The sequence below is a fragment of the Neophocaena asiaeorientalis genome, unplaced genomic scaffold (genome assembly GCF_003031525.2).
Source record: "Neophocaena asiaeorientalis asiaeorientalis breed wild unplaced genomic scaffold, Neophocaena_asiaeorientalis_V1.1 scaffold85, whole genome shotgun sequence".
In the NCBI taxonomy this organism is placed as follows: domain Eukaryota; kingdom Metazoa; phylum Chordata; class Mammalia; order Artiodactyla; family Phocoenidae; genus Neophocaena; species Neophocaena asiaeorientalis.
Genome location: NW_020174301.1, coordinates 4373840 through 4398480, shown reverse-complemented (window position 1 = coordinate 4398480; position 24641 = coordinate 4373840). Strand labels below are relative to the sequence as shown.

The 24641-nt window shown below is 42.5% G+C and overlaps 1 protein-coding gene across 5 annotated transcripts in view; it reads right to left on the bottom strand.

Moving 5' to 3' along the window:
* Positions 1 to 20: 20 nt before the first annotated feature.
* The window catches only part of PLEKHS1 (pleckstrin homology domain containing S1), a 38811-nt gene continuing 14190 nt past the window's right edge, over positions 21 to 24641 (bottom strand). The window contains exons 3-17 of one of the 5 annotated variants that reach the window (XM_024756012.1): positions 23178 to 23276; positions 22436 to 22692; positions 19911 to 20012; positions 19048 to 19094; positions 13323 to 13411; positions 13105 to 13211; positions 12642 to 12776; positions 10989 to 11064; positions 9998 to 10114; positions 7873 to 7995; positions 5329 to 5420; positions 4620 to 4826; positions 3843 to 3944; positions 2424 to 2559; positions 21 to 340 (exon numbers count right to left, since the gene is read on the bottom strand). In XM_024756012.1, coding sequence (XP_024611780.1) covers positions 161 to 340; positions 2424 to 2559; positions 3843 to 3944; positions 4620 to 4826; positions 5329 to 5420; positions 7873 to 7995; positions 9998 to 10114; positions 10989 to 11064; positions 12642 to 12776; positions 13105 to 13211; positions 13323 to 13411; positions 19048 to 19075 — 1392 coding nt within the window. In that variant the 5' untranslated portion in view covers positions 19076 to 19094; positions 19911 to 20012; positions 22436 to 22692; positions 23178 to 23276 and the 3' untranslated portion in view covers positions 21 to 160. Of the gene's footprint in view, positions 341 to 2423; positions 2560 to 3842; positions 3945 to 4619; positions 4827 to 5328; positions 5421 to 7872; positions 7996 to 9997; positions 10115 to 10988; positions 11065 to 12641; positions 12777 to 13104; positions 13212 to 13322; positions 13412 to 18954; positions 19027 to 19047; positions 19095 to 19910; positions 20013 to 22435; positions 22693 to 23177; positions 23277 to 24053; positions 24096 to 24641 lie in introns of those variants that run through there. The other 4 variants (XM_024756011.1, XM_024756010.1, XM_024756009.1 and 1 more) reach the window with 4 other exon arrangements.

Below are 24641 nucleotides of genomic sequence, written 5' to 3'. Positions count from 1 at the left end.
CGCAATAGCCAGAGATGGGATGGTTATTCCCATTGTTAAGATGCAGATGGAGAAATTCAGAGAGCTGTGCTGACTGCCTGCTATCACACAGCGGTGAGGGGCAGAGCTCAGCACAGAGTCTGGGGCCCATCCTCGCTTGTCGGCAGTGGGCCCCAGCACGTTACTCTCCAGATCCTTTCTGCTGACCCTTTTTAATGGCTAGACTCCTCTCCAGTGTCCTCTCCAGTACAGACGTATCCAGTTTAGAAGGTTTAATACCTTGGTCTGGTAAGTGGCATGTACAGGCTATTGCGTGGAATTTCTCTGAATTTGGGATCCGAGCGATGGTGAGTTTTACTTTCTAAAACACAAGAAAGAAGAACATTAAATGACTAAAGACTATCTTTAGGACTGTTGGTTCTCAGTGTCAGTCTGTCCTCATTCACACCCTTTGAAGCTGGTTGTGAGGAAAATCTGGGCCGGAAAAAACCAGGATGACTTATATTGATATATTAATGTGGAAGATGGATTTTTATTCTCTGGCCTCCACTGGCCTGAGCCCTTAGGGCAGATTCCAGAGTACATCAGTCCTGTCCAGATGGGCCCATTTGTACCAGGAAACAAAAAGCCTCTTGAAACAAGAGAATCCAAATAAGACCACCAGACAGGACCAGCCCCTGACAAAATTGGGAGGAGACTGAAGTTCTATGTGTTTCTCCTGCAATCTAGCATCTCCTCCCCTTTCCCATGCACATCTCCTCCCCCTCCTTTTAAAATCTCACATTCTCTCCCCTTCCTGTCCCTACCCACGCTCACCCCAAATACCCATTTCTGTCAACTTCATTCTCAAGGATGGAAAGTACATCTGCTTGGTTCAGCTGCTGTAAAACATTAGAGGCCTTTGACTGCCCCTCCTTTCGTTCCATATCTTCCCATCTTCCACTATCCTTTTTCCTTTCAAGGACCAGCTATTTGAATTTTAAAAAGGACTGGATATTTCTTTTTAACATAAAGAAATAGATCAGGAATGGTAGGGGTGGGCAAGTTGGGGAGTTTTTTGATCTTCAAATAATCATATTGGTGAACACATGTATTTCTCAATAGCATCTAGGAGAAAGGGGGTCAGGCAGAATGAGCCCAAAAGAAATGCTGTCAGTCCCTCTTACGCAAGTGACTCCACAATCTAGAAGGCAGTCTTGATAAACTGCAGTCAGCAACACCCAGGTGGAGTTCCTCCTGGATCTGCTCCCAGGCAAAAACCCTTTTCTTGGCTTCAGAGCTGATGCCTAGGTCTCTGGATAAGCGTATTGTTTGGTAACTTTCAGAAGATTATATTGAACACTTGGCCGCAGCATGGGTCTTTGGCAGAGGAAATATATTACAGTTACTAGAGCGTTGGGCTGGACTCCTGAAAGCTTCCCTTTGCCACCACACAAACCCCTACCTTAGTCTTCAAAACCCAAGTCAAGCATCCCCTTCTCTGAGACACCTTTCTGGCCTCCCTCAAATAGATTAACTTCATTCTTCCTCTGTGATGCCATGGTCCTCTGTTCGTATCTCAAGGCACATACTGCACCTGTAACTAGCACATAATATACCTGCTTTATCCACTAATCTGTAAGCTCCTTGAGCTCAGGCCGAGGCCATTTTTGTGGCTCTAGGACCTAGCAGAGAATACAGCATACAATAGACGTTCAATAAATGGTGAGTGAGTGAAGGAATGAAGGAATGAATGAGTCCTTTTGCTCTAACACTAACTATTTATGTATCTTAGACAACTCCCTCATTCTTACTAAGTTTTCCCATTTAGATAGTAGGGGTAGTACAATTTGTCTAACCAACAAAGTTATTGTGTGATGCAGAAGAGATAAGACATATTTAATCATAAACTCTCAGAGCTGGAAGAACTTTGAGAGATCTTCTGATCTCTTCTTCTGCCGATAGCAGAAGAAGTAACAGTAACCATACTGAGCACCTAATATGTGCCCGTCACTGTTGTAAGCATGTTATATATTATCTCCTTTAATTCTCCAATAACTAGCATTATCATTATCCCTAATTTTACAGAAGAGAAGATTGAGGAACCATTTGGTTGAAGGAGGTTGAATGTAAACACTGAGCCTGCCTGATTCCACTGCAAGCTCTTTTTTGCCATGTCATGCTGCATCTGAGGTCTTGAACCCAGCCGTTCAGTCTCCTAGCCCAGTGCTCCCTCCAAATACTACCTGATACAAAAGAATTTTAAAAGGGTCCTAAAATAACATTCTTGTTATTTAGAAGTTTCTTATGAAGTCTTATTTACACTTCTTATTCTCTTATTTACATATGGTGGCTGCGGCTTGCAGAGTCTCATTTGTCTTCAGAGCACAGCACTGTTCAGACACCATCCAAGACCTTGATCTTGTTCCTTCTTGCCCTGACCAGGGCCAATCAGCAGGACTCACCTCCCTCTCGATGGACCGGCTGAGAAACAAGGAAACCTCCTCCAGGCTCTGGGGCTTCAGGTCATTCACGGCGAAAAGGTGATCTCCGTGAAAAAATAAGCATCCCAGGTGCGGGGGGCCATCCCACTGAGCCACACTGCAATGGGGGTACAGCATCCAATGCAAGAGTGAGACGGTGCTTGCTGGGAGTGTGGGGCACAGATGGAGATACAGATGGGGCTCCTCACTCATTCTACCACTACTATTACTAGCTTCTTTAGCTATATTGCGCTACATCTGAAGTAGTCGAACCCTCTTTTTCTGTTTGGAATATTCTTTCCTCTATCATTACTCTTGGAGCCTGAGTCTTCCTCCAAACTCCAACTCCAATGACACTGCCTTTCCAAAGCCCTCCTACATTACCCTTCCTTTACCTTAATTAATCTCTTCTGCCTCTGGACTTCTACTGCATTGTCTGAGCCCCTCGCTTATTGTATACTCGGATCAAATGCATTTTATATTTACTTGTTTATGCAGCTGTCTTTTTCAACGGCTTTGAGACCCCAGAAGTATGGAACCACCTTAAAAAAAGTGTTTTTTTATAACCCCATAAACAGAAGATGTTACGTACTGGGTTGGCCAAAAAGTTCGTTCCGGTTTTTCCGTAAGACGATACGGAAAAACCCAGTATTTAAAGTGAGCACACAGTGAATATGTCATGCAAAAATAGATGAATTATTAGATGAGCAAGCTCAGGTGTAGAGGAGTCCATAGTTTCCGTCAAATATGTTTTGAGCCTTAGATTGTGGGAAGTTTGGAAAAATGGCAGGTTGTGGTTCCTGCCCTCTTACAGAACTTATAATTGATGTGTGATGTTTACATTAACAAGCTTTCTTCTATTCTAAAAATGTAATCTTCCATCAAAATGAATTACAAGGTCTTTAAAAGAATGTACAGTCAAACAAACAGTGATCATTGTAAGAAAATTCTCTGCCACACAATCTTCTGTGTCTGAGTCCCTGACCAGCAGGTTTTTACCTGATGTCTAGAAGTCTTTGACCCTGGTATGCCATTTTCTTTTAGACCTTAGATTCTTGTTGACCTCACTGACTTCATTCATGAAATACTCACTGCTCGTTGTTTGGCAATGATTTCCTTGGACGATACGTATTCCTGCCCACTTTTCCTCACTTTCAAAAAATCAGAAATTTAGTCCTCCTGGACTTTTGGGTCCTCCTATACCCACCTATCTCCCAGCTGTCCCTCCTATACAACAGTATCCTTATTTCCGCCTCAATCAAAGACGTTTTGTGACAACAGCAGCACGAGAGTCCGAGTTCTCCAGGCAGTTTTGCCACATACAGTGTTTCAGGATATAATGACTGTCTTCATACCATCCAACCCCATTTATAATCAGTAACCCTCAAATCTCCTACCTACCATATCCGTCCTGCAGCTTCTCTGAGAGCAAGATGGTTTATGATGTCAGGAGGATAAAGGAACACGTTCAGCTTCTCCACTTGGATTTCATCGGGGATGTTACTACAAGACATTTGTAAAAGTCAGGCGACTCTCTCTGGCTCTGAACTGTACCTTCTGAATGGACTTTGGCTTCTGACACCTGAGACGGTGTTATGCCATTAAAGATAGTCCAAAACATTTGGAGAAGGATAAGAATTTAAGTTACTCGTTAATGCCCTCCTCCACCCCCTTGGGATGTGGTAGCGATGGTAGACAATGGAAAAGGAGTAAAAAATGGACGAAGTTCATTATATATCATGTCAGTTTGCACACTTCTCCACAGAAGGAGACACTGAAAAGAGTTAAAGTTGAGAACGATCTCATCACATGTTCTTGGCATCATTTAAAACCTGAAAGTTCTCCAGCCTAGTCTACAACCAAACCTCATGTGACTTGCATGCCTGTCATTTTAATAGTAAAATCTGGGTGATATACAACCCAGGTCAGGGTGATCCAAGGTTCCAGAACCTGAAAGAACAGAATTTTTTAAAGTATTTGAAAATGCCACTCACAGCCCAGGGGACTGCTCGCTGCACTTCCAACTCTGGTATTCACTGTCCTTGGTTACTGTATCAGTGAGAAGGGCAAGCTGGACAGATTCTTGGCTGAGTTGGAGATTAAAATGTGAATTCTGAGTACAAATGGAAGCCTGCCTTGCTCTACGGACCCATAAAATTTGAGAAATGAGAACTTTACTTGATTAGTATAGACAATTGCACAACACTTAGTGAGGCCGACCCCTTTTCGTCATTCGTGATCTGTGCTTCCGTATTGGCAGGTGAAAGACAAGAGCCTGTTCCTGAGCCTTGTTCTTGTGGGTGAAGCTCCCCATTCAGGATATCTGCCAGGGTCTGGGATTCCTCTTTGCCATCAGCAGACTTATGGGACGACTCTTCGGAAACACTAGAGTACAAGAAGTTAACACAAACCCTTTTTCAGCATTATCTATTTACAGCTTTCCGTGGTGTGTGAATCAGATTTAAGTATCTAACAGCCATGTGAAAACTAACAAGGTTTTGAAGTATGTCCAACCATCAGAATCCCAGCTACAGTTAGAACCAAATCCAAGAAACTTTCCTTCTAAAAATGGACATGGGACCAAAATAGCCCTTTACACTGGGAGGGTTTGGAGAAACAAAGTGAGCGTGTGAGAGACGTAAATGCAAAATAGAAAAGAACTGCCCCGGGAGACAGAAAATGTCCCCAGGATGTCACTAATGGTTTTCTATGGGTAGAGAAACCATTCTCACGTTCACTTGTTTTGAGATGACTGAATGGCGTGTTGAGCTTGGTCTGTGGTAATGCTTTTGTATTATTATATCAACTATTTAAATGATCTGCAGCAACTGTTCTAGAACAGGACATTAGCTAAGATCAAATTTTAAGGTACGGCAGTTTTACTTACCAGGATTTCATGGACATGTAATGACCCTCAACTGCCTTGGAGACCTGGTCTGGACTACCAGGTCCAATGGGTTCAATGGGTTCATTATCCAACTATAGACAAGAGGCAGAGACGTAAGGATGTGAGTCTATCAATAAGCCAGGTACCTTGTCACCCACTACCTGACGGCTCTGGTCCCTGAAACGGTATGTCTACCGTTGGATGAACAGTGGTGCTCATTCTGGGGGAATGAACCAGTAAAGCTTCTGGCAGACTCCAAATCTGCTTTCTTCTCTAGGATTCCCCACGTTCCTGATACAAGTGTCCTATTGGAGTAAATTGCTGTCCGTTGTTCTGTTTCATCACTAGGCACTTGATGACATGAACTCTTTTGCCCAACCGATACTATTATAGAATCACGACACCTGAGTGGGTCAAAGGCTCCGACATAGTGCAGAGCTGGCCTCGGGCTACTCTGCTCACAGGCAGTCAAGTTACTTCAAGGGGCTGTAAGGATTCTAGAAAATACTGTCCTCTGGGGATTCTCCACTAGCCTGTTGGAACTAAGTCATTTGGGGCAATGGTTTCTCAAAAACCCTAAGGGCTTCCGATTGCCTACCTAACAAATTAACCATGAACCATCACTGGAACACTTCTTTCCAGTCAAGCCAGCCCTCCCACTACGCCCCTATAAACGGTGTTCTTCTAGTGCCCATTTCATGCAGTTTTCTTCCCCTTTTCTCTTTTGTCTAATGAAGCTGTATTCAGGCCTGGCTTGAGGTCCCATAGCCCCCTCCGATCACCTCAGCCACTGCCAACCTCTCCCTTCTCTGAACTTCTACGACACGGTGTTGTACTCAATTTTTGTGGTGGTCTTCCAGCTTAGTTTTATCTGCCTTACTAGACTTTGCATCTCGTAAAGTACCTAGCAAACGCCGGGCATACAGCTAGCGCTCAGTACCACCTGGCTGGTTGGTTGGACCGTCATGAAAGACTAGTCGCCGTAACCATGTCCCAGAGAGCACTGGCATGAAAAGCGGGGTCCTGTGGTCAAATGAGCTTGGGGAATGCTGTGCGTTCATACTGCTGTACAGTATGCCCCACTGCATACTAAAAAGGTTCTGAGACTTCTTCAGTGAAGAAGCTTGTGTAACTTACTTTGATTTGGTGTCTCCAGAACTTATTTCACCTCAGAATGCTTCTTATGTATGAACACGTCACCATCTTATAGAAAAACCCAGTTTGGGAAATGCTGCCCCCCTCCCCCCAATTTTGCCTTCCTACTTCCCATTTCCATTCTCTTCTCTCTACTGTCCACCTTGAATATAGCTGCTGGGTTAATAGTACTAGAAGAGAATTCGGTTTTGCCCCTTCCTAACTGAGAAGCCACCACTGCCCCTTGTCCTGCCTGCAGCATGAAATCAACTTGGCATTCAAGACCCATTATGGTCTGGCTCTTTTTTCTGGTTGCTGTGGGTTTTTTTCCCCTAATATGCCACTCATGCTGGGTTAGAGCTCAACTGAACTATTCATCATATATGTTGTCAAATGCCATTTTGTGTCTTGAAGCCCTCCCTGACTCCAGTGGAGACAGAAAATCTGTCTTTACTTCTATTGCTTCCAGAGCTCTTTTATTTTTTTAAAAAAAGTATTATTTTATTGAAGTGCAGTTGATTTACAATGTTGTGTTAATTTCTACTGTACAGCAAAGTGATTCAGCTATATATATATATACATATATATATATATTGGGTTGGCCAAAAATTTCGTTTGGGTTTTCCATAAGCTGTTATAGAAAAACCCAAATGAACTTTTTGGCCAACCCAATATATATGTATATGTGTGTGTGTGTGTGTGTGTGTATACACACACACACAGACACACACACATTCTTTTTCATATTCTTTTCCATTTTGGTATATCACAGGATATTGAATATGGTTCCCTGTGCTATACAGTAGGACCTTGTTGTTTGCTTCCAGAGCTCTTTGACCATGCCTCTGGTGGAGCATCGTCAGGTGGTAACTGGTAAGACTGTGAGCACTGAGGGCAGGCGTGATATCAGGTCCTTTCCGGTAGCCACCATGCCTAGCACAGTACAGGATTCGCACACAGAAGGCACTCAGTAGGGAATTCCAAATGATCAATAGACCGGTTGGTATATGCCACACAATTTATCACCCAAGGGTATTGTTGTTTCTGCTCATATTATTATTATCTCTTCCTAGAATGCAGAAAGACTCCCCAGATCAATCCCTCAAGTCCAAATTTTGCCTATCATGTAAGGTCAAATGTCATTCCATGGAACTTTCCCTGGCCTCTGTCTGGAAGTCAGCTTCCCCGCCTACCACCCCCATGCCCTCTGAGCATTTTACGAGCATCTCTCTTCAGCATGGAGCCCTTTCTGTCTCGTATCATGGTTGGTTCCTATTAAAGTGTCAACACTGTGAGCACATCACCTGTGTCTGATTCTGAAACCAGCTTAATGCCTCAGAAACAGTGCCTGGCAGGGGCTCAGTAAATATTTGTAGAAGGAGTAAATGATTAGTAAACAGAAGGGGTTACCTCTAAAAGAATACTTCGAGGATTAATATAATGACTCTCTTCTTCTGTATCCTGAGCGGTCTCTGACAAGGCATGCGGTAGATGAGCTTCTCTGAGTCCTGAAGACCTTTTTTCTATTAAATGCTGAATAAAGAGATGAAGACAGAGTTAATGCTTTTTCTTTGTCTTTGCAAGAGACAGAATTAAGCCACATGTTTTCTGGAGAAGGCATAATCGATTAATTGGGTTGAGAACATCCGAGGATCTTCCAAGGTTACATCTAGAAGCCCACACAACTTGAACTTGCTTCTTGAGTCTGGGTCACCACTGATATAAAAATATAAGCCCATCTTTCAGGTTTTTCTCTATTATTGGGTCCTGTAACTCAGAACAAGTAATTCTCTCCGGTGGGTGGTGTTCTAATCTCCGCCACTGAATCCTCCACCCTCATCTTTTTCTAGTTTTCATTCAGTGCCATCTGAGAAGCTAATTAGCCCAGGGTCAAGGCACTGCATCTTTTCCCTTTCCGCTCAGTGTTCCTCTTTTGTGTTCTGCTTATATAATTCTACTGTTTCCATAGCAATGCAATTTTGTAGCATCAATCATGTGATAGTATGAATTGTAGGCTTCAAGGTGATCTAGGTTCAACCAATTACTGCTTCCCTCTCTAATAGATACAGGACAGTACAAAGTAGCTGCTTTGCCTGGCAGGAAAATTGTTATAAGTACAATTCAATTCTTCCAAGTACAATGCCTTAGAGCAAGTGGGGGAGGGGGGGGTGGTGGTGTTGAAAAAACCCTGAATGTTCTCTAGGAAGTCCTTGAAAGAAAGTGATTAAAAAAAAAAAAAGATGTATTTAAGTTGTGTCCGTTTTTCTAGCTCCAAATTCATGAAGCCAGGTCATGCTGAGTCTGGGATGAGGAAGGGTTCCCATTTTATTTTAGAAACAGCAACAACTCCCAACAAGGTAGGTGGTTCTCTTAACTGAAGCTGATTGGAAAATCACTGGATTGGAATACATAGTATGAAAAGGCAAAATGACCAATAATATTATCTCTAGGGAGAAGGGGTACAGGAGTGAAAAGCTAGAGAGGCATTTACTGAAAAGAGTTATCTTTCTCAACCCCATTTCCTACCACCTTTCCTACAAGTACCAAATGAAGTGTTTGGCCTGGTGCATTTGATATGCTACATAAGGCTTTTAAAATAGTTGGAGAGCTTCCAGCTAGATAAAACAGGAGGCTATGCCCTATTAAGATGTGCCTGGTACCCAGGGAAAAGGCAAAGTCAGTGGTTACATCTCTAAGGGACAAAATAGCATCCATGGCAGAAGAAAAAAACCACTCAGCCTGTTCATTAATAATATCCAGAATTGGGAAGATTGCAAATCCAAGAGAGCTGAAAGCACAATTACAAATCATTTTCAAGGGGCAAATGCATTATTATTTTTTTCCTCCAACGGACTTCATTAGAAATGAAGTCACACACACACACGGAGAAGCAAGACTGATCTGGGTAAATATAGGAAATAATAAGAACTCTGATTTTGCCTCAGGAGTACAGATGGTCAAGTGGTGTTCGGGGAATTTTTTTTTACAGAAGTAATCTTTGCCCTGTTGGTGAAAGGAGGGAAAAGGCTACCATCCAGGCTTTTGTTTAGCTGGGGGGATCTCCACCCAACATACCCGATGTACCTGGGTGCATATCAAAGAGCATCCAAAATGAATGAATACATTTAGATGTAGACAGGGCAAGCAGTAAGGCTCGTGATGGTAGGGGAAACAGACTCAATACACGATAGATCCTAGGACTAAGAATCATTCTTTGGTGGATTAGGCTTTGAGGAAGATGTCAAATACATTGACTTTTTTTTTTTTTTTTTGCTGTATGCGGGCCTTTCACTGTTGTGGCCTCTCCCATTGCGGAGCACAGGCTCTGGATGCACAGGCTCAGCGGCCATGGCTCACGGGCCTAGCCACTCCGCGGCATGTGGGATCTTCCCGGACCGGGGCACGAACCTGTGTCCCCTGCATCGGCAGGCGGACTCTCAACCACTGCGCCACCAGGGAAGCCCCAGATACATTGACTTTTGAAGCATCAGCTGGCTCCCAGGCAGGGCGTCCTAAGAGAGGTAAGTCCGATTACCATGTCTGGAAGACTTTTTCTTGCTGTGGTCGTGCTGACAGCCTCCAGTGTGCAGGAAGAACCAAGGAGATGGATGGGGTCTGAAGAGGGCCTTCTATCACCAAATGAGAGTTTCTCCTGCTTATCAAAAAGGAATATTGGAATCAGGGCATGCTTGATCTCTTGTCTAGAATGAAGCAACATCCTGGTCATGGGGCTCTCTGCTTCCAATCTTTGACCACTAACATTTATACTGCTGGCCAGCATTCTCCCATTTAGACAAGAGCTGGTCTTGTGTCTCTCCTGTTCCAAAACCCTTGAGGACTCCCAGCCTGGCCTTCAGAGATGCTCTAAGTTTCCCTCAACCTGTCTTTTCAAAGCTGTGTCCCTCTGTACCCCACTCCTTCACTCTAATCATTTGAGTACTTGTAGACACACTTTGCTTTCCCTTCTCCTTGGCCTCTGCTTTTGTTGTAAGCATGGAACAATCTAGAAACAATGTCAAAACGATACCTAGAGGCCAAAGTTTCATTTATAAAGGTCTGTCCTAAGAAAGGACTTAGGTAAATTAGCAAAGGTTCTTATGAAGTAAATAAACAACTTAAAATTTCTGGCACTTACATCAAAAAAACCTTATATTGAAAATATAAGATAGGTAAAAAGCATGTTTTTTAGAAACCACCCTGGACTCAGTCATTCCAAAGGTAGCTGTTATGTACCTTGAATAACAATGATGGAAAATACTGTAGTTTCAGCTACTATTAAAAAATGCCTCTCCTCCTACTCCAATAATGAAAATTTGAAGTGTCTGTATTTTAGCTCTCTTGCAAAACACAAAAGAATTTTTTTCTATTGTTAGTCATAAAAATAACAAGGATGTACATTTTCTCACTTATTTATTCCTTGTATTAATGCCAGTTGCTAAGGAGGGGAAAAAAAATAGCTCACATTGTTTCCTTGTGAAAGAGGGCTTTGTTCGGGTGACCCGCTATTTTATCAGTGAAATAGTTACCCCTGTATTCTGGCGTGCTGCTTTTGTATTCCGGCAGAGTGATGACAAGAAAGAGACCCAGTCTTTAATCTTCTCCCTGTTGATAGGAATAAACTTTCCGGCATGCGGCAACAACGGCGCCTGCGCTCATTTTGAACCGGAGGAGGATTCTTTTATTAAGATTGGACAGGCAATGGGGTAGGTACCAGGGAAATAAGGATCTTTTTCTTTTTTTTTTTCGCTGTACGCGGGCCTCTCACTGCTGTGGCCTCTCCCGTTGCGGAGCACAGGCTCCGGACGCGCAGGCTTAGCGGCCATGGCTCACGGGCCCAGCCGCTCCGCGGCATGTGGGATCCTCCCGGACCGGGGCACGAACCCGCGTCCCCTGCATCGGCAGGCGGACTCCCAACCACCGCGCCACCGGGGAAGCCCCAGGATCTTTTTCTTGAGTGGCTTAAATGCACTCCCCCTCCTTGGATCCTTACCACCTCCATGCTAACACACCAGAATTAACCCTCGTGCCACCTCTGTGAGCAAAGCTCAGAGAAATGGGAAGAAAAGTGGAAAGTAACAGTATAATCACAGGGTTTGGAGCTTTTGACTTTGAAACGGATTTCTTTTGTGTTCTTAAGTGGCCCCTTAACCTGTCAGCGCCATTTGGTGTAGCTATTTAGGTGTGCCTCCCTTTAGGGAGTGCATGTATTTAAGGAGGTATTTGAGCAAATGTATATAGATCACACCTTCTTTCTATTGACTCCCGAGACAATTGTAAAGGAAGGCTTTCGCCTGGGGATTGATCTGCAGCAGATCAAATGTCTTCATATGGACACTTGGGCTTGAGCATTTGTCGCCTCCGTACAGCTGCCTTCTCCAACTTTAGCCTCTCTGTCAAGCAGGTAATCATCCACAAAGAATCCATTTGCCATCTTCGCTAACACCAGGAGCCCCTCTTAAAAACTGAAGACTCCTTCAGGGACGAGCATAGCCACTCCCCAATATATGTACCTTGGGTAGATGTTAGTGTATTGGTTTCTTGTACATAAAATGTATCTGTGGTGATGGTGACAGTCATGGGTTGAATTGTGTCCCCCGCCTAAATTCACATGTTGAAATCCCAATCCTCAGTACCTCAGAATGTGACCTTATTTGGAAGTCAGGTCAGGTTGTTGCAGACGTGATTAGTTAAGATGAGGTCAGACTGGAGAAGGGCGTCCCAATCCAATATGACTAGAGTCTTTATAAAAAGGAGAAATTTGGACGTAGAGACGTGCACATAGGGAGATTGCCATGTAAAGACTGGAGGTTTGCTGCCACAAACCAAGGAACTACCAGAAGTTAGGAGAGAGGCCTGGAACAGATCTTCTCTAGAACCTTCAGAGGAACCATGGCCTACGACACCTTGATTTCAGACTCCTAGTCTCCAGGACAGTGAGACAACAAATTTCTGTTGTTCTAAGCCACCCAGTTTGTGGTACATGGCTATGGCAGCCCTAGGAAATGAATACTGTGATTTGTCAAGGTATTTTAACACATAATAAAGACTGCCAAGATGGTGTTTAAGGTTGTGGCCATGGGTTTCTAGTCAAGGCATGTTTATTGTGTACTGGTTTAAAATGTTTTTGTTTGTTTTTTATTTTGCATACAGGAGACACCCTGTGTTATCGTACTACTTACCTGTCATAGCCAATGAGGAAGTATTCCCTGTTAGTGGCCCTGATCGACATCACTTCGTCATGATGGCAGTTAAACATCTTCTGTACAGATTGCATTTTTTCATGGTTACTGATGCCGACTGCTATACTGGAACTTCTGTTAGATATAGATATAAAGTATTAAACAGATGCAAATACAAAATTAGGAAGAAATTGACTAATGGTTTTTATTAAGTTTCAAATTGAATAAAACTTGAGATCTGTTTGATCAATACTTTGAAAATTGTCCAATAGTTTTAGAAAATAAGTTTAGATCTGGTTTATCACTGATTGAAAATACTTTGTTCAGCCTAAAACTTAATTCAGAATTCCTATTTCAGTTGGACTCTTAGTTCCACAAATTAACGTTTTCTAATCTTTTTTCTATTTTGCAGGCAACACGTTAGTATTTGTTATTATAAACATTTTCTTGATTGGATACGCACTGATCAATTTCAATAGAACCTCGGTGATGATGGTCTTTGTAATAGGAAAGACTAAAGCCCTTTTCCCCACTCTTTGACAGGATGAAAAGCCGCTTTTTCCAAGAGGTCTGAAAAATGAAAACATTTTGCATCTCAGTTAAATCTCAAAGGAAGAGAAAGGATTTTAAAAATGCTCATGAGGCTGGTGGGAGGCCTGTTAAATCTTTGTGAATACTTACTGCAGAGAAGAAAAGCTGAGGAGGTGGTGATTTAATAAAGTAATCTTGTTTGCAGACTTCATTTTCATAATATAATGTAAATTGTTTGCCTAATAAAAGAAAGTGAACAGGAGTCAGTCTGTTCCCTATAAATTTCTGAGAAGAACTGCTTCAATTGGAGAACACTGTTTACTGCTGGAAAGGTCTTCACATTATTCAGTTATGGAAAAACACATCTATAATAGGCCAGGAGAACAAAAAACCCAGGACCAAGTGTGTGATTCTTATTCATCCACTGTCGGGACCTTTGTTCAGATGACATTTAGAAGCTCTTTAATTCAGCTCACACCTGTCTGGCTCTCCGGATGCCGGTGGCTCTCTAGATGTGAGCAAAGATTTGTCTCCCTTCCTGTTGAACCACCAGCCGCAGCAGCAAGGTAATTCTGCCTTGACCTTGGACTTACCAAACAAAAGCAAAACCACCTGCTATTGAAAATAAGGTGGGAAAGTGGTTAAATAGGAGCTTTCCGAAATGTTAATTGCTTCTCTGTAAGGATGGACATGTATAGGCAGTTTTGATTTTTTCTATATTTTTGAAAAGGTCTGCAAGAAATATGTACTACTTTCCTTATCTAGAAAAAATTAATGTTGCTAAAATAAAATTTATTTTAAAAAGAAGACCTTGGTTTTGCTTTTACATCCAGGCTATAGTTCTAGTTCATCCATGGTTTGGTAAAAGACAGCCTTTACTAAAGAATTAGCACTGCTTTATTAAGTGAAAACAGAATGAAGATTAGGTACTACAGCTGATGGAGACATTATGCTCGTATCCAGTAATTCTCAGCCAGCCGTCCTCACCTTCCCTGCTTCTCCTCCTTCTGCAGCAGCTCTGCCTGCTGCCCCCGTTCTTCCCACCAAGGAAGAAAAAAGGAAAGAGAAAAACAGAAGGAGACAAAAGCAAAAAGTTTTAGCTCCTTTATTTAATGGTTGTGTGGCTTTGGACAAATTCACAGATTTATTTACTGAACAAATACTTACAGAACACCTTGAATCACTAAATTTCAGTTTCCTCATTTGTAAAATGGAGGTGAAAAATAAAGGAAAGCCAAGAGCATCGTAGCCACTGCAGTCCCTGACCGACAGTGCACCCTGAGAGGAATTCAGGATGAAAAGCAGGATGCGGCACTCTGTGATCTAGAAAAACAGTCCCCATAGATAGTCAGAGGTATTTCAGGAAGAATTTTAATGAATCCAAATCCTTGCAACTTCCCGTACATAGATGAGCACTAAAATCATTAACTTGAGGTATCTGTTCTTTGTGACTAACAGCAATCTTTTACTGAGATGTATTCTTTTTTTTTTTTTTTTCTTTTTGCGGTACACGGGCCTCTCACTGTTATGGCCTCTCCCATTGCGGAGCACAGGCTCCGGACACGCAGGCCCAGCGGCCGTGGCTCACGGGCCCAGCCGCTCCGCGGCATGTGGGATCTTCCCGGACCGGGGCACGAACCCGTGTCCCGTGCATCGGCAGGCGGACTCTCAACCACTGCGGCACCAGGGAAGCCCTACTGAGATGTATTCTTGACTGAATGTATTTTCTAGCCAAAAGTCATGCATAAGCTGGTTTCCCCCTACCTTTTCAGAGTGGTTCCCTAGAGCTACCAAGAGGCTGTCTCCCCAGTAGGAGACAGAGTGGAGTAAGAGAACAGAGTGAGTAAGAGAGGAAGAGTGGTATAAGATGAGGCTGCAGACGAATCCTGCAGCACCTGGTAGACACTAGACCATGGGACAGTTTGCATTTATTTTAAAAGCAATGGACACCATCCATGGATTAGCCTTGACCAAAAAACACTGAAACAACCTCATCAACCCTCTAGATCCAATTTGTAGGAAATACAGAAAACAGAGAAACATGCTAAACACCATACCAGGGATGTGATCAGCAAAATTCAGTCTCTAGGGGAACTTCTAGGACAAAATCTCAGTATTTTCACCCTTGGATAGATCATTTTTGGCCCTGAACATCTCCACCTCGATTTCCCATAAACTTCCTTCTCTCATCCTTTTCTCTCAGGTGCCCTAGATCACTTGGTGGCACCAACATCTATCTAGCCTCCCCTCCTAGAACACTTAGAGTCCTCTTAAACTTTCACCCTTCCATCACCCTTCTGTCCAGTCAGTCATCAGTCATGTCCATTTTACTTCCTGGATCCACCCCTATCTTTCTGTTCTATCACCACTGCCTTCAAGACCTTCATACATTTCAATACATTAAAGTCACATGAATTCAAGGCCTGCATACGTTTTTCACTATACTGTCTAGATTGACCCTCTAATTCCATTCTTGGCATCTTCAAAACCATCCTCGACATAGCCCTGAGAGTAAATGCCAAATCTGGCCAATTTTGTACTTTGGGCAAAGATGAAATAACAGGAACTGGATTTACTCTCCTGTCTGAAACACACAAAAAATACAGAATATATAAATTAGTTGTTTTCAGGACACTGGTCATAGGCAATAAAAGTCATGGATCCCTAAGAGATAGGAAACAAACTTGGTGAGCCCTACAATTTCCTTGGCGGAGTTTCCAGTCCACAGCACAGGAAAGGGGAACTGAGGTGGGCCCAGGTGGACCCCTGAGCGGAGGAAACAGAGCTGAGAGTTCAGGGAGATCAAGGCAGCTAGAGCTCATAGGACAGAGGGAAGAGCCGCACAGAGGGAGAATCCCAGAGACAGTCACAGGGTCCCCCTCAAGTATTCAAGAATACTGATCAGTATACGTGTGTGGGGGAAACTACCCAAGGCCAGAGAATGAACCATCAGAAAAAGTTAGAGGGAAGAGTGCCCAGTGCTCACTGGGCCAGAAAAAGTGCCAGTTCTGTCCAGCCAAACTGGCAAAAATGATCATTGATGGGGGACTGGGTACAGTACTCAGGAAGGTCTTGCCTCAGTAGTGGGCAATAATTAGCTCTGGGCTGAGGACTGCTCCAGACCTAACAAATCATAAGAGCAAGTCTTAAAAGGATCAAATTGTTTCCAAGGAAGTTAATTGCATCCCAGAAAAAAGTTCAAGATTCATAGAAATACAAAAATATCCAGCACCCAACAAGGTAAAATTTGCAAGGTCTGGCAACCAATCAAAAGTTACCTGGCATGCAAAGAGACAGGAAAGCATGAGCCATAATGTGGATAATCATCAATCCTTCAAAACTGGCCTAGAACTGACACAGATGTTAGAATTAACAGAGAAGTTCATTAAAACAGTTATTATCAACTGTATTTTATACATTCAGGAAGTTAGAGATATAGAAGATATAAGAAAGATCCAAAGTGAACTTCTAGAGATGAAAACCACAATGTCTCAGAAAAACAACAACAACACTGGATGGGATTAATGGGACTAAAACAAATGGAGAGTGAAAAAAGAACCCCAAACACAAAAGAGCACTGGTGCATCGTGGGACAATTTCAAGTTTCAGGTCACTGGATTCCCTGAAGTGGGGGAGGGAGACAGAAAAAAATATTTGACAAAATAATGCTGAAAATTTTACAAATTTAAAGAAAACTATCTCAGAAATCTCAGCAGGTCAGGCACCCCAAACACAAAATATAGGAAGAAAACTCTAACAAGGAACATCATAGCCAAATTGCTCAAAATCAGTGATAAAGAAAAACCTTAAAAACTGTCAGAGGGAAAAAAGAGATAATGCATACAGAAGAAAAAATAAGAGTGACATTAGATTTCTCATCAGAAACAACGCAAGCAAAACAACAACATCAAAACCCAGTGGAACAACGTATTTAAAGTACTGAAAGGAAAATAGTGTCATTTTAGAATTCTATAGGCAGCAAACATATCTTTCAAAAACGAAGGCAGTTTCAAGACATTTTCAGACATGCAAAAGCTGAAAGAATTCAGCATCAGGAGGCCTGCATTAGAAGAAAAGTTAAAGGAAATCCTTCAGGTGGAAGAAATGATGCCAGATGGAAATCTGAATTTATACAAATGAATGAAGAATGCTGAAGTGGCAACTGCAAGGATAAATATGTGAAATTTTTGTCTGACTATTTAAGACATAAAAATTCAATTGACGGGGCTTCCCAGGTGGCGCAGTGGTTGAGAATCTGCCTGCTAATGCAGGGGACACGGGTTCGAGCCCTGGTCTGGGAAGATCCCACATGCCGCGGAGCAACTGGGCCCGTGAGCCACAACTACTGAGCCTGCACGTCTGGAACCTGTACTCCGCAACAAGAGAGGCTGCGATAGTGAAGAGGCCGGCGCACCGTGATGAAGAGTGGCCCCCACTTGCCACAACTAGAGAAAGCCCTCGCACAGAAACGAAGACCCAACACAGCAAAAATAAATAAATAAATAAATAAATAAATAAATAATTCAATTGACTATCTAAACCAAAAACTCTTGATATAGGTAACAACATAGATGAATCTCAAAAGAATTATGTTGAGTGAAAGAAACCAGACAAGAGTTCATACAGTATGATTCCATTTGTATGAACTCTAGTAAAGGCAAACGAACTTAGAGTGACAGAAAGCAGAACAACGGGGAGTGGGATTGGGTGCTGGAGGGAAGGATTATAAACAGGCACAAGAAGACTTTTGGGAGTGATGCCTGTGATTACTATCCCGCTGTGGTGATTGTTTCCCAGGCACGTACACACAACCTTATCAAGTTGTTCATTTTAAATATGTGCAGTTGATTGTATGTCAATTATACCACAATAAAGCTATTTTTCTAAAAATATGAGCAATCCAAAAAGCAAATCTGATGACACCACTTCCATGCTGAAATGCTTCAAGCGTTGCCGGTTATATGAGGTCAATATCCGGCACCATATAGCACCACTTTCCTGTTCTCCCCCCGTCCTTCCTATTTTACAGCTACATTCTCCTTGAACACAACCTGCCTCGAACCCACTTCACTGTTTTCGGTCATGCCATCCCTTTCTGCTGAGATGTGCTCTCTTTCCCAATCTCTTTTAAAACCCTATACAGCCTTTAGGGGCCAGCTCAATGACGCGTGTGCTTTTTTTCCCTTCAGACTCTACAGAATTTTGCACTTACCTATCATAGCCTGATCATATGTGCCTATGTTAACTTCCCAATACAGCTACTGGAATGTGTTTATCTTAATATCCCAATGAAATTACAAACTCATTGAGAGAATGACTATTCTTAATTAACCTGTACATCCTCTGCAATACGAAGCACGGTGACTTACTAATAATAGGTGCTTTGAATAAATATTCGAAAGTACTCATTTTGGAATTGAATCAGATAGTTTGATTTTTAAGTTAGTTCATCCTAAACTTCTGACTGATCAACTACAGCGAGGCATCTGAATAATACCCCTTGACCTATCCTCATAATAAGCCCTGATAACAATTTTGGCAGTGTCTCCAAGTGAGAATTTCATATAAAATTAAGGAAATATTCTCCAGTCTTTTCTGGGCTATAGTTTGCTGTTAGTACCATCTCCCAGCAACAAATGGAACGTTTGGTCCACGAAAATCAGAAAATGCCGAGTTTCTAGATAAGTGAGCGCTTACAAAATAATCAGCTGAATCTAATAGCCTCCGCTACGTTCTCCACACCAAGAATAATTGTCGCAGAAGTGCCACCCATTATCCTTACTAAAACCATCTTCTGTATCCTGGTTAGTTTGACAGGAATGGATCATTATTTTCAATAGAGTTTTTTCCTTCCGAGAATATGTCCCTTGGGTACCTGAACTCTTCCGAGGTTTGGGTTCCATTATGGCTGCCTGTTCTCACCTGTCAAAAAGAAGTGTTAAGCGTTAGTCCCCAAACAAAGGTATAGGCTTAGCCACTCAATCACCAAGCATCAGGATGGTGCTCCCAACGTTGGTCAGATGGCTTATCGTCTCCCCTCTCCCCATTCTGCCCTTGAGGTTGATAGTAGCCATGGTGATGAGGACCCACCCAAGCAGCCTGTGTTCACCAAGTGCCCATTCTGTGGAGGCATTGCTAGGATGACCAAAGGAGCATCTTCCCTGGACTTCCTCTGCTCCTGCTTCATAAGTGGCTCTGACAAGACAGCCCCTGGGGATAGCAACACCACCAAGGAACAGAGACGAGAACAGGGCAGAGGGCAGCATGCTATGGACGAACAGCAGCTGAGAAAGCATTTCTGGCCAAAAAGAAGCCTAAGATAAGCCCTCCTCCATGCCAGGAACTCATTTTCTCCAGAGGGAAACCTCAGAGCAAGGACCAGGGCATACCCCTATCCGTAAACTGCCTCCACTGCCTGTGTGCCCCGTTCCCAGGGCTGCCCAGCACTGGGGGCTGAGGCTGACATGGTCAAACTGACTCTAGAGGTCAAGTCCTTTCCTGCACAGATCTACTGGCAATCCCATGATTGACACGGGGCCCTGCAAGGAGAGGAATCCCACAGGGTAAGAGACCACGGGGCAGGTGAGATCTCTGAAACGGGAATGTATTGGTGACCAAGTTTTACCTTGAATCAGACTCTCAGAATAGGAGGAAACACTGAACAGGGCTGTGCTAGGGCAGTCCCAGGGCAGTCCCAGGGCAGTCCCAGGAAATGGGAAGAGGCAAAGGGCTCTTTACCATGCAGTTGGCATGATGTCATTCCTCCTCTCCTGAGGTCTCCCGTTCTCCAGCATAAACCCACTCACTCCTCCCAGGGCATAAATGACTCAAAGGAAATTCCTGAAATATATATGTATATTGCATATAGTATACAATATACATATACTATACTATAGTGTGTGTGTGTGTGCATATGTATATATATATATATATACATGCGCATATAGTATACTATATACATGTATACATATACTATTTGTGTACATATATATAGTAAACAGAGATGAAAGTCTTAAGGTTAAGACTGCAAGATCTCAAAGCATACTTTTGGTGATTTGTGAAAGGCACATGGGAACCCTCTGAAGACAAGTGGGGTTTTCCTGGACCTACAACTCACACATTCCCTAACTAAAAAATGGTTTTCTCTGTTGAGGTATCTCTGTATAATAACGATAGTGATTATTTGAACAAATAACAAACAGATAACAAGTGAAGTAACAAACAGATCCCTGGGGGATCTTAAGGCATATGTAGGATCTCTGGTGCCCTCAGCCCTCCCCTGGCGTAAGGGCCATGCTTAGCTCTGTGCCATGGGCTGTAATACTTGGTGAAGGCACCAGGCCACTGAGACCAAAGCCTTCTGTTCCCTGGAAGAGCATTTCTGTACAAGGAAAAGGAATAGAACCCACCTAAAAATTTGCCAACCATGGACATTAAAAAAAATTTACCCCTGAGGTTTTGCTTTAGATCCCTGCGGTTCTTTCCAGTTGTAGGGATTTCACTGCCTGAAGCAGAATTGGGGGCCAGTGGTTCTCAGCCCATCGCCTTTCCCCTCATCCCTGCATGTGGGACTTGACCACCTTTCCCACAGGGCATTTAGCCTAGTGAGCGATGGAGTTCAAAGGTGAGATTGCAGGACTGTGCAGGAGAGACTAGCTGAGGGGAACTTTTTCTTTTTTAATATTTGAATTTTATTTTATTTATTCTTTATACAGCAGGTCCTTATTAGTCATCCATTTTATATACATCAGAGGATACATGTCAATCCCAATCGCCCAATTCATCCCACCACCACCCCCACCGCTTTGAGGGGAACATATTTTAAAGCAGTGTTTTTACTGCAAGCTCTCTTTGTTTAAAAGCCCCAAATCATTCTTTTTCTTGATAGAATAATTCTTTGTTAAGCCTTTACGGTTTGTAAAATGTGTTTGCTCACATGACTGCTTTGGTGTCGCAGAAATGTCCTGGGAGACAGCTCATTTTACGCAAAACGAGCGAGGTGACTTGTGCAGAGCCCCACGCCGCTCCACGCTCCCACCCACATCCATGCTCCCTGCACACCGTGGGCGGCAAGGAGAGCTCTGGAGGACGTTTCTGGCCTTCCAATGTCTGTGAAGGGCCCCAAAGTCTCTTGTAGGGACCACTCTTCCTGCTTTTTTTAAATGGTGGTATTTTTTTACCCACTGTAAAATGAGACGGCAGTTTTAGAGTATTAACTCTGGAATCCAGATTCATCTCCATCAGTTATGACAGGTGATCTTGGGTACATTATCGCACCTCTCTACACCTGTGTTCCTTCATCTATAAAATGGAAGTGGTAATATCACCACCCTCATAGGATTGCTGTCAGCATCACCTGAAATAATATGGCGAAGAGCATTTTATAGGTGCCTGACAAGTGTGACTTGCTGGGTCATGTTCAGTTCGGAGAGTCTATGATTCTATGATTGTTTCATAATGACTAGCATGTATTGAGTACTTCATACATTCCAAGCACTTCTAAACAAAATATGTGTAATAGATTTCAGATATATATGTGTATATAAAGGATTTCATATATATGTATACATATTCTGGATTTCACATAATATATATTGCCTATGATCTATATCAATTTTTATGAAATTCAGTATATGTATACATATATATGAAATCTACTATATTCATACATATGAAATCTATTATATAAATTTTGCTTATATAATGTAAGCAAAGTTTTAATATTATATATTACATATATGAAATCTAGTGAGACTCAACATAGCAATGAGATATAACAATACTATAACGTTTACATTATTCTTACAGCGATACAGTACCCATTTTACAGATAAGAAACTGTTACCAGAAAGATTAAGTAATTTGCCTTTGATCACATAACTAAAAAGAAGCAGAAGTTAGAAGTTAGAAGCAGTGTCCTAACTTGAGAGCTGGTGTCTGAACTACTTTGCTCTTCCTTTCACCTGAGAAAAAAGAATTAAATCTGTTCAGAGTTTGGCTTTCATTTCTTGTCATTGCCCCTAAATAAAACAGCCTTTCAGACTTAACTCTTTGATCTTGTTCAGGAGACAGCATCCAGTCTTATTGCCTAATCTGTTCATTGTAATGAAATCTGATGAATGTGATACCAAGAGGTCCTATTTCCCTCTGTGCAGCCCAAGAAGGTTATGAAGAGAGAGCCCGTAACAGTGATTTTGTTCGGTTAAGCTTCCAGATCAGCACAGTCTTGAGAACCCCAACCAGTCACGTCAAGCAGTACTTACTGGAAGCCAGGTGGTCACTGGTTCGGTTCTCAGCGAAGTCTCCCTGTGTCTCCTGAACTCACCCCGGCTCGCTCTGAGCTCTGAGGATTAAGTACAAGCTTTTTCTGAAATGTGAGTCAATGGGAAATTCCCAAACTTCTATCTTCGGGAAGATTTTACTCTTAATCCAAGCTCAAGGAAGCTGGTGACCCAAGGGAAGTCCTGGGCTTTCATTCTTCTTGTGTTTGGCACAGAGCTGCCCCAGGCATTCCAGGTGTCTAATAACAAAATAAAAGCAAACAAATAAAAAATTCCTGCCGGACTCTGGACCATGAACACAATGACTCTTATTGAAAACAGTGCCAGCCCAGTCTTGACCTCCTGCAAGGACTGCCATTGAAACAATTCCTTTGCTTCCCACCCGTCCATATCCTCCCAGTGTCCTCCTGGGGAAGTTAGGAAGGGTTTCTTTGTGCCAGATGAGGAAATAAAACCCGACTTCTCTAACACATTTGCACATGCCAAGGGTCTCTGGAAGACCTGCTTATTTCTCCACGATGGAGTGGTCAACAGGGTAGCACTGGGCAGGCCCTCCTGAGCATCCTGCACAGCCACCACCAACTCTTAGAAACAAGCAGGCGGCCATGAATGGTCATTCTCAGTGATATCTAACCACCGAAGGGCCTTAGGTATATTTTCCTTTATATTAACTTGTTCTTTGGAGAAAGAGGAAGTGGCAAATGAATTAAACTTCTTACAGCACCTTTAGAAGTGAAAGGTGACTGGACTTGAATCAGCTCTGCCAGGTATTCACCGAGTGGTTTTAGCTAGTTACTTCAATTTTCTGAGTCTGCTTCCTCATCTGAAAAATGGGGTGGAACACTGACCTCACAGGATCTGTTTAAAGATTAAGTAAGATTTCACCATAAAAAGCCCATGGTAAGCACTCAACAAAGGTTATTTCTCTGCTTCTCCCTTTGGCACCTTATGGAAAGTACAAGTATTATTGGTTCCTTTATTCAGCAGACTTAGATGGACTTCAGGTATGCAGAAACGATTATTTTATTGTTCACTTCCTGCACAGGATGGGTTTTGCTTGATTTAGGAGAAATAATTTCTTGGAATGTATTTCTTTGGATGATTCTTTAAGGCCAGCTTTTGACTACTCTGGAAATCGTTTTTAGTATCTTTACATTTGGTCTTTAAGCAGATATTACAAGTTATTGCTCTAAGGAGTTCTTGAAAAGCTTGTGCTGATCTCCACCTACTCAGAACTATAAAGCTACAGACAGCCCAATGTAATAATCCAGGGGCCCAACCAAAAAAGGGAAGAGAGAAAATTTCTTTAAGGCTGTATTCCTTTGGAAAGGCTATCGATGAACCAGTTAGACAGACAGAGGGACTTCCCATCCATCCATCCATCCATCCACGCATCCAACCAGCCATCTACCCACCCAGTCCACCTTGTTCTAGGCTTTTTTGGTCATATTTTCCTACTAGTGTTACAAAGCTCCTTGAAGAAGAAGCTTAATATATCTTACAAGTGCTTATGAGAGTTATTTGTACTGTAGATGCCACGTAGAAAATAAAAAATTGGCAAGCAGACACCAAATACGAAGCTTGTAAAAAGTAAACATACCTATGAAATGCAAGTATAGTTTCCTTTACCATCTCCAGTGACCTGTAAACAATGTATGAGTGAAATGCCTATTGCAAAAGAGCAATCATCTGTTCATTTGAAATATCAAGTAAGTTATTTCATGATTTTACCAATTGTCCTTCTGTATCATGAAACAGCTCTTTAGCTCCGCTGCCTCTTAACCAAAACACAGCTGAATGGTTTATATTACATGACCTAACATTTGTTGGGAATTTTTCACTTACATATACTATCTTAGTTAATCCCAACAATTTTGCAGGATAAGTATTGTGATTCCTTAATTTCAAAAATAGGAAATTGAAATTTATAGAGAAAAAAGAACTTGCTCAAAGTCATTCAGCTCATATGTGACCACCAGAAATCAAAACTCGAGTCTGTCTTGACTATAAGCTTACACGCGCCCTTTCGTACCCTCTAGTGTGTTGAATCCTGGGCTGGGATTGGTTGGTCTGGGCTCTTGGCCTGCTCTGCCACCACCTGTGTGACACTGCATAGGTTGCCAGCTTTCAGGGCCTCATGACCCCAATTGCTGTCCCTTTGTCAAGGAGCTCTAAGTACCCATTCAGT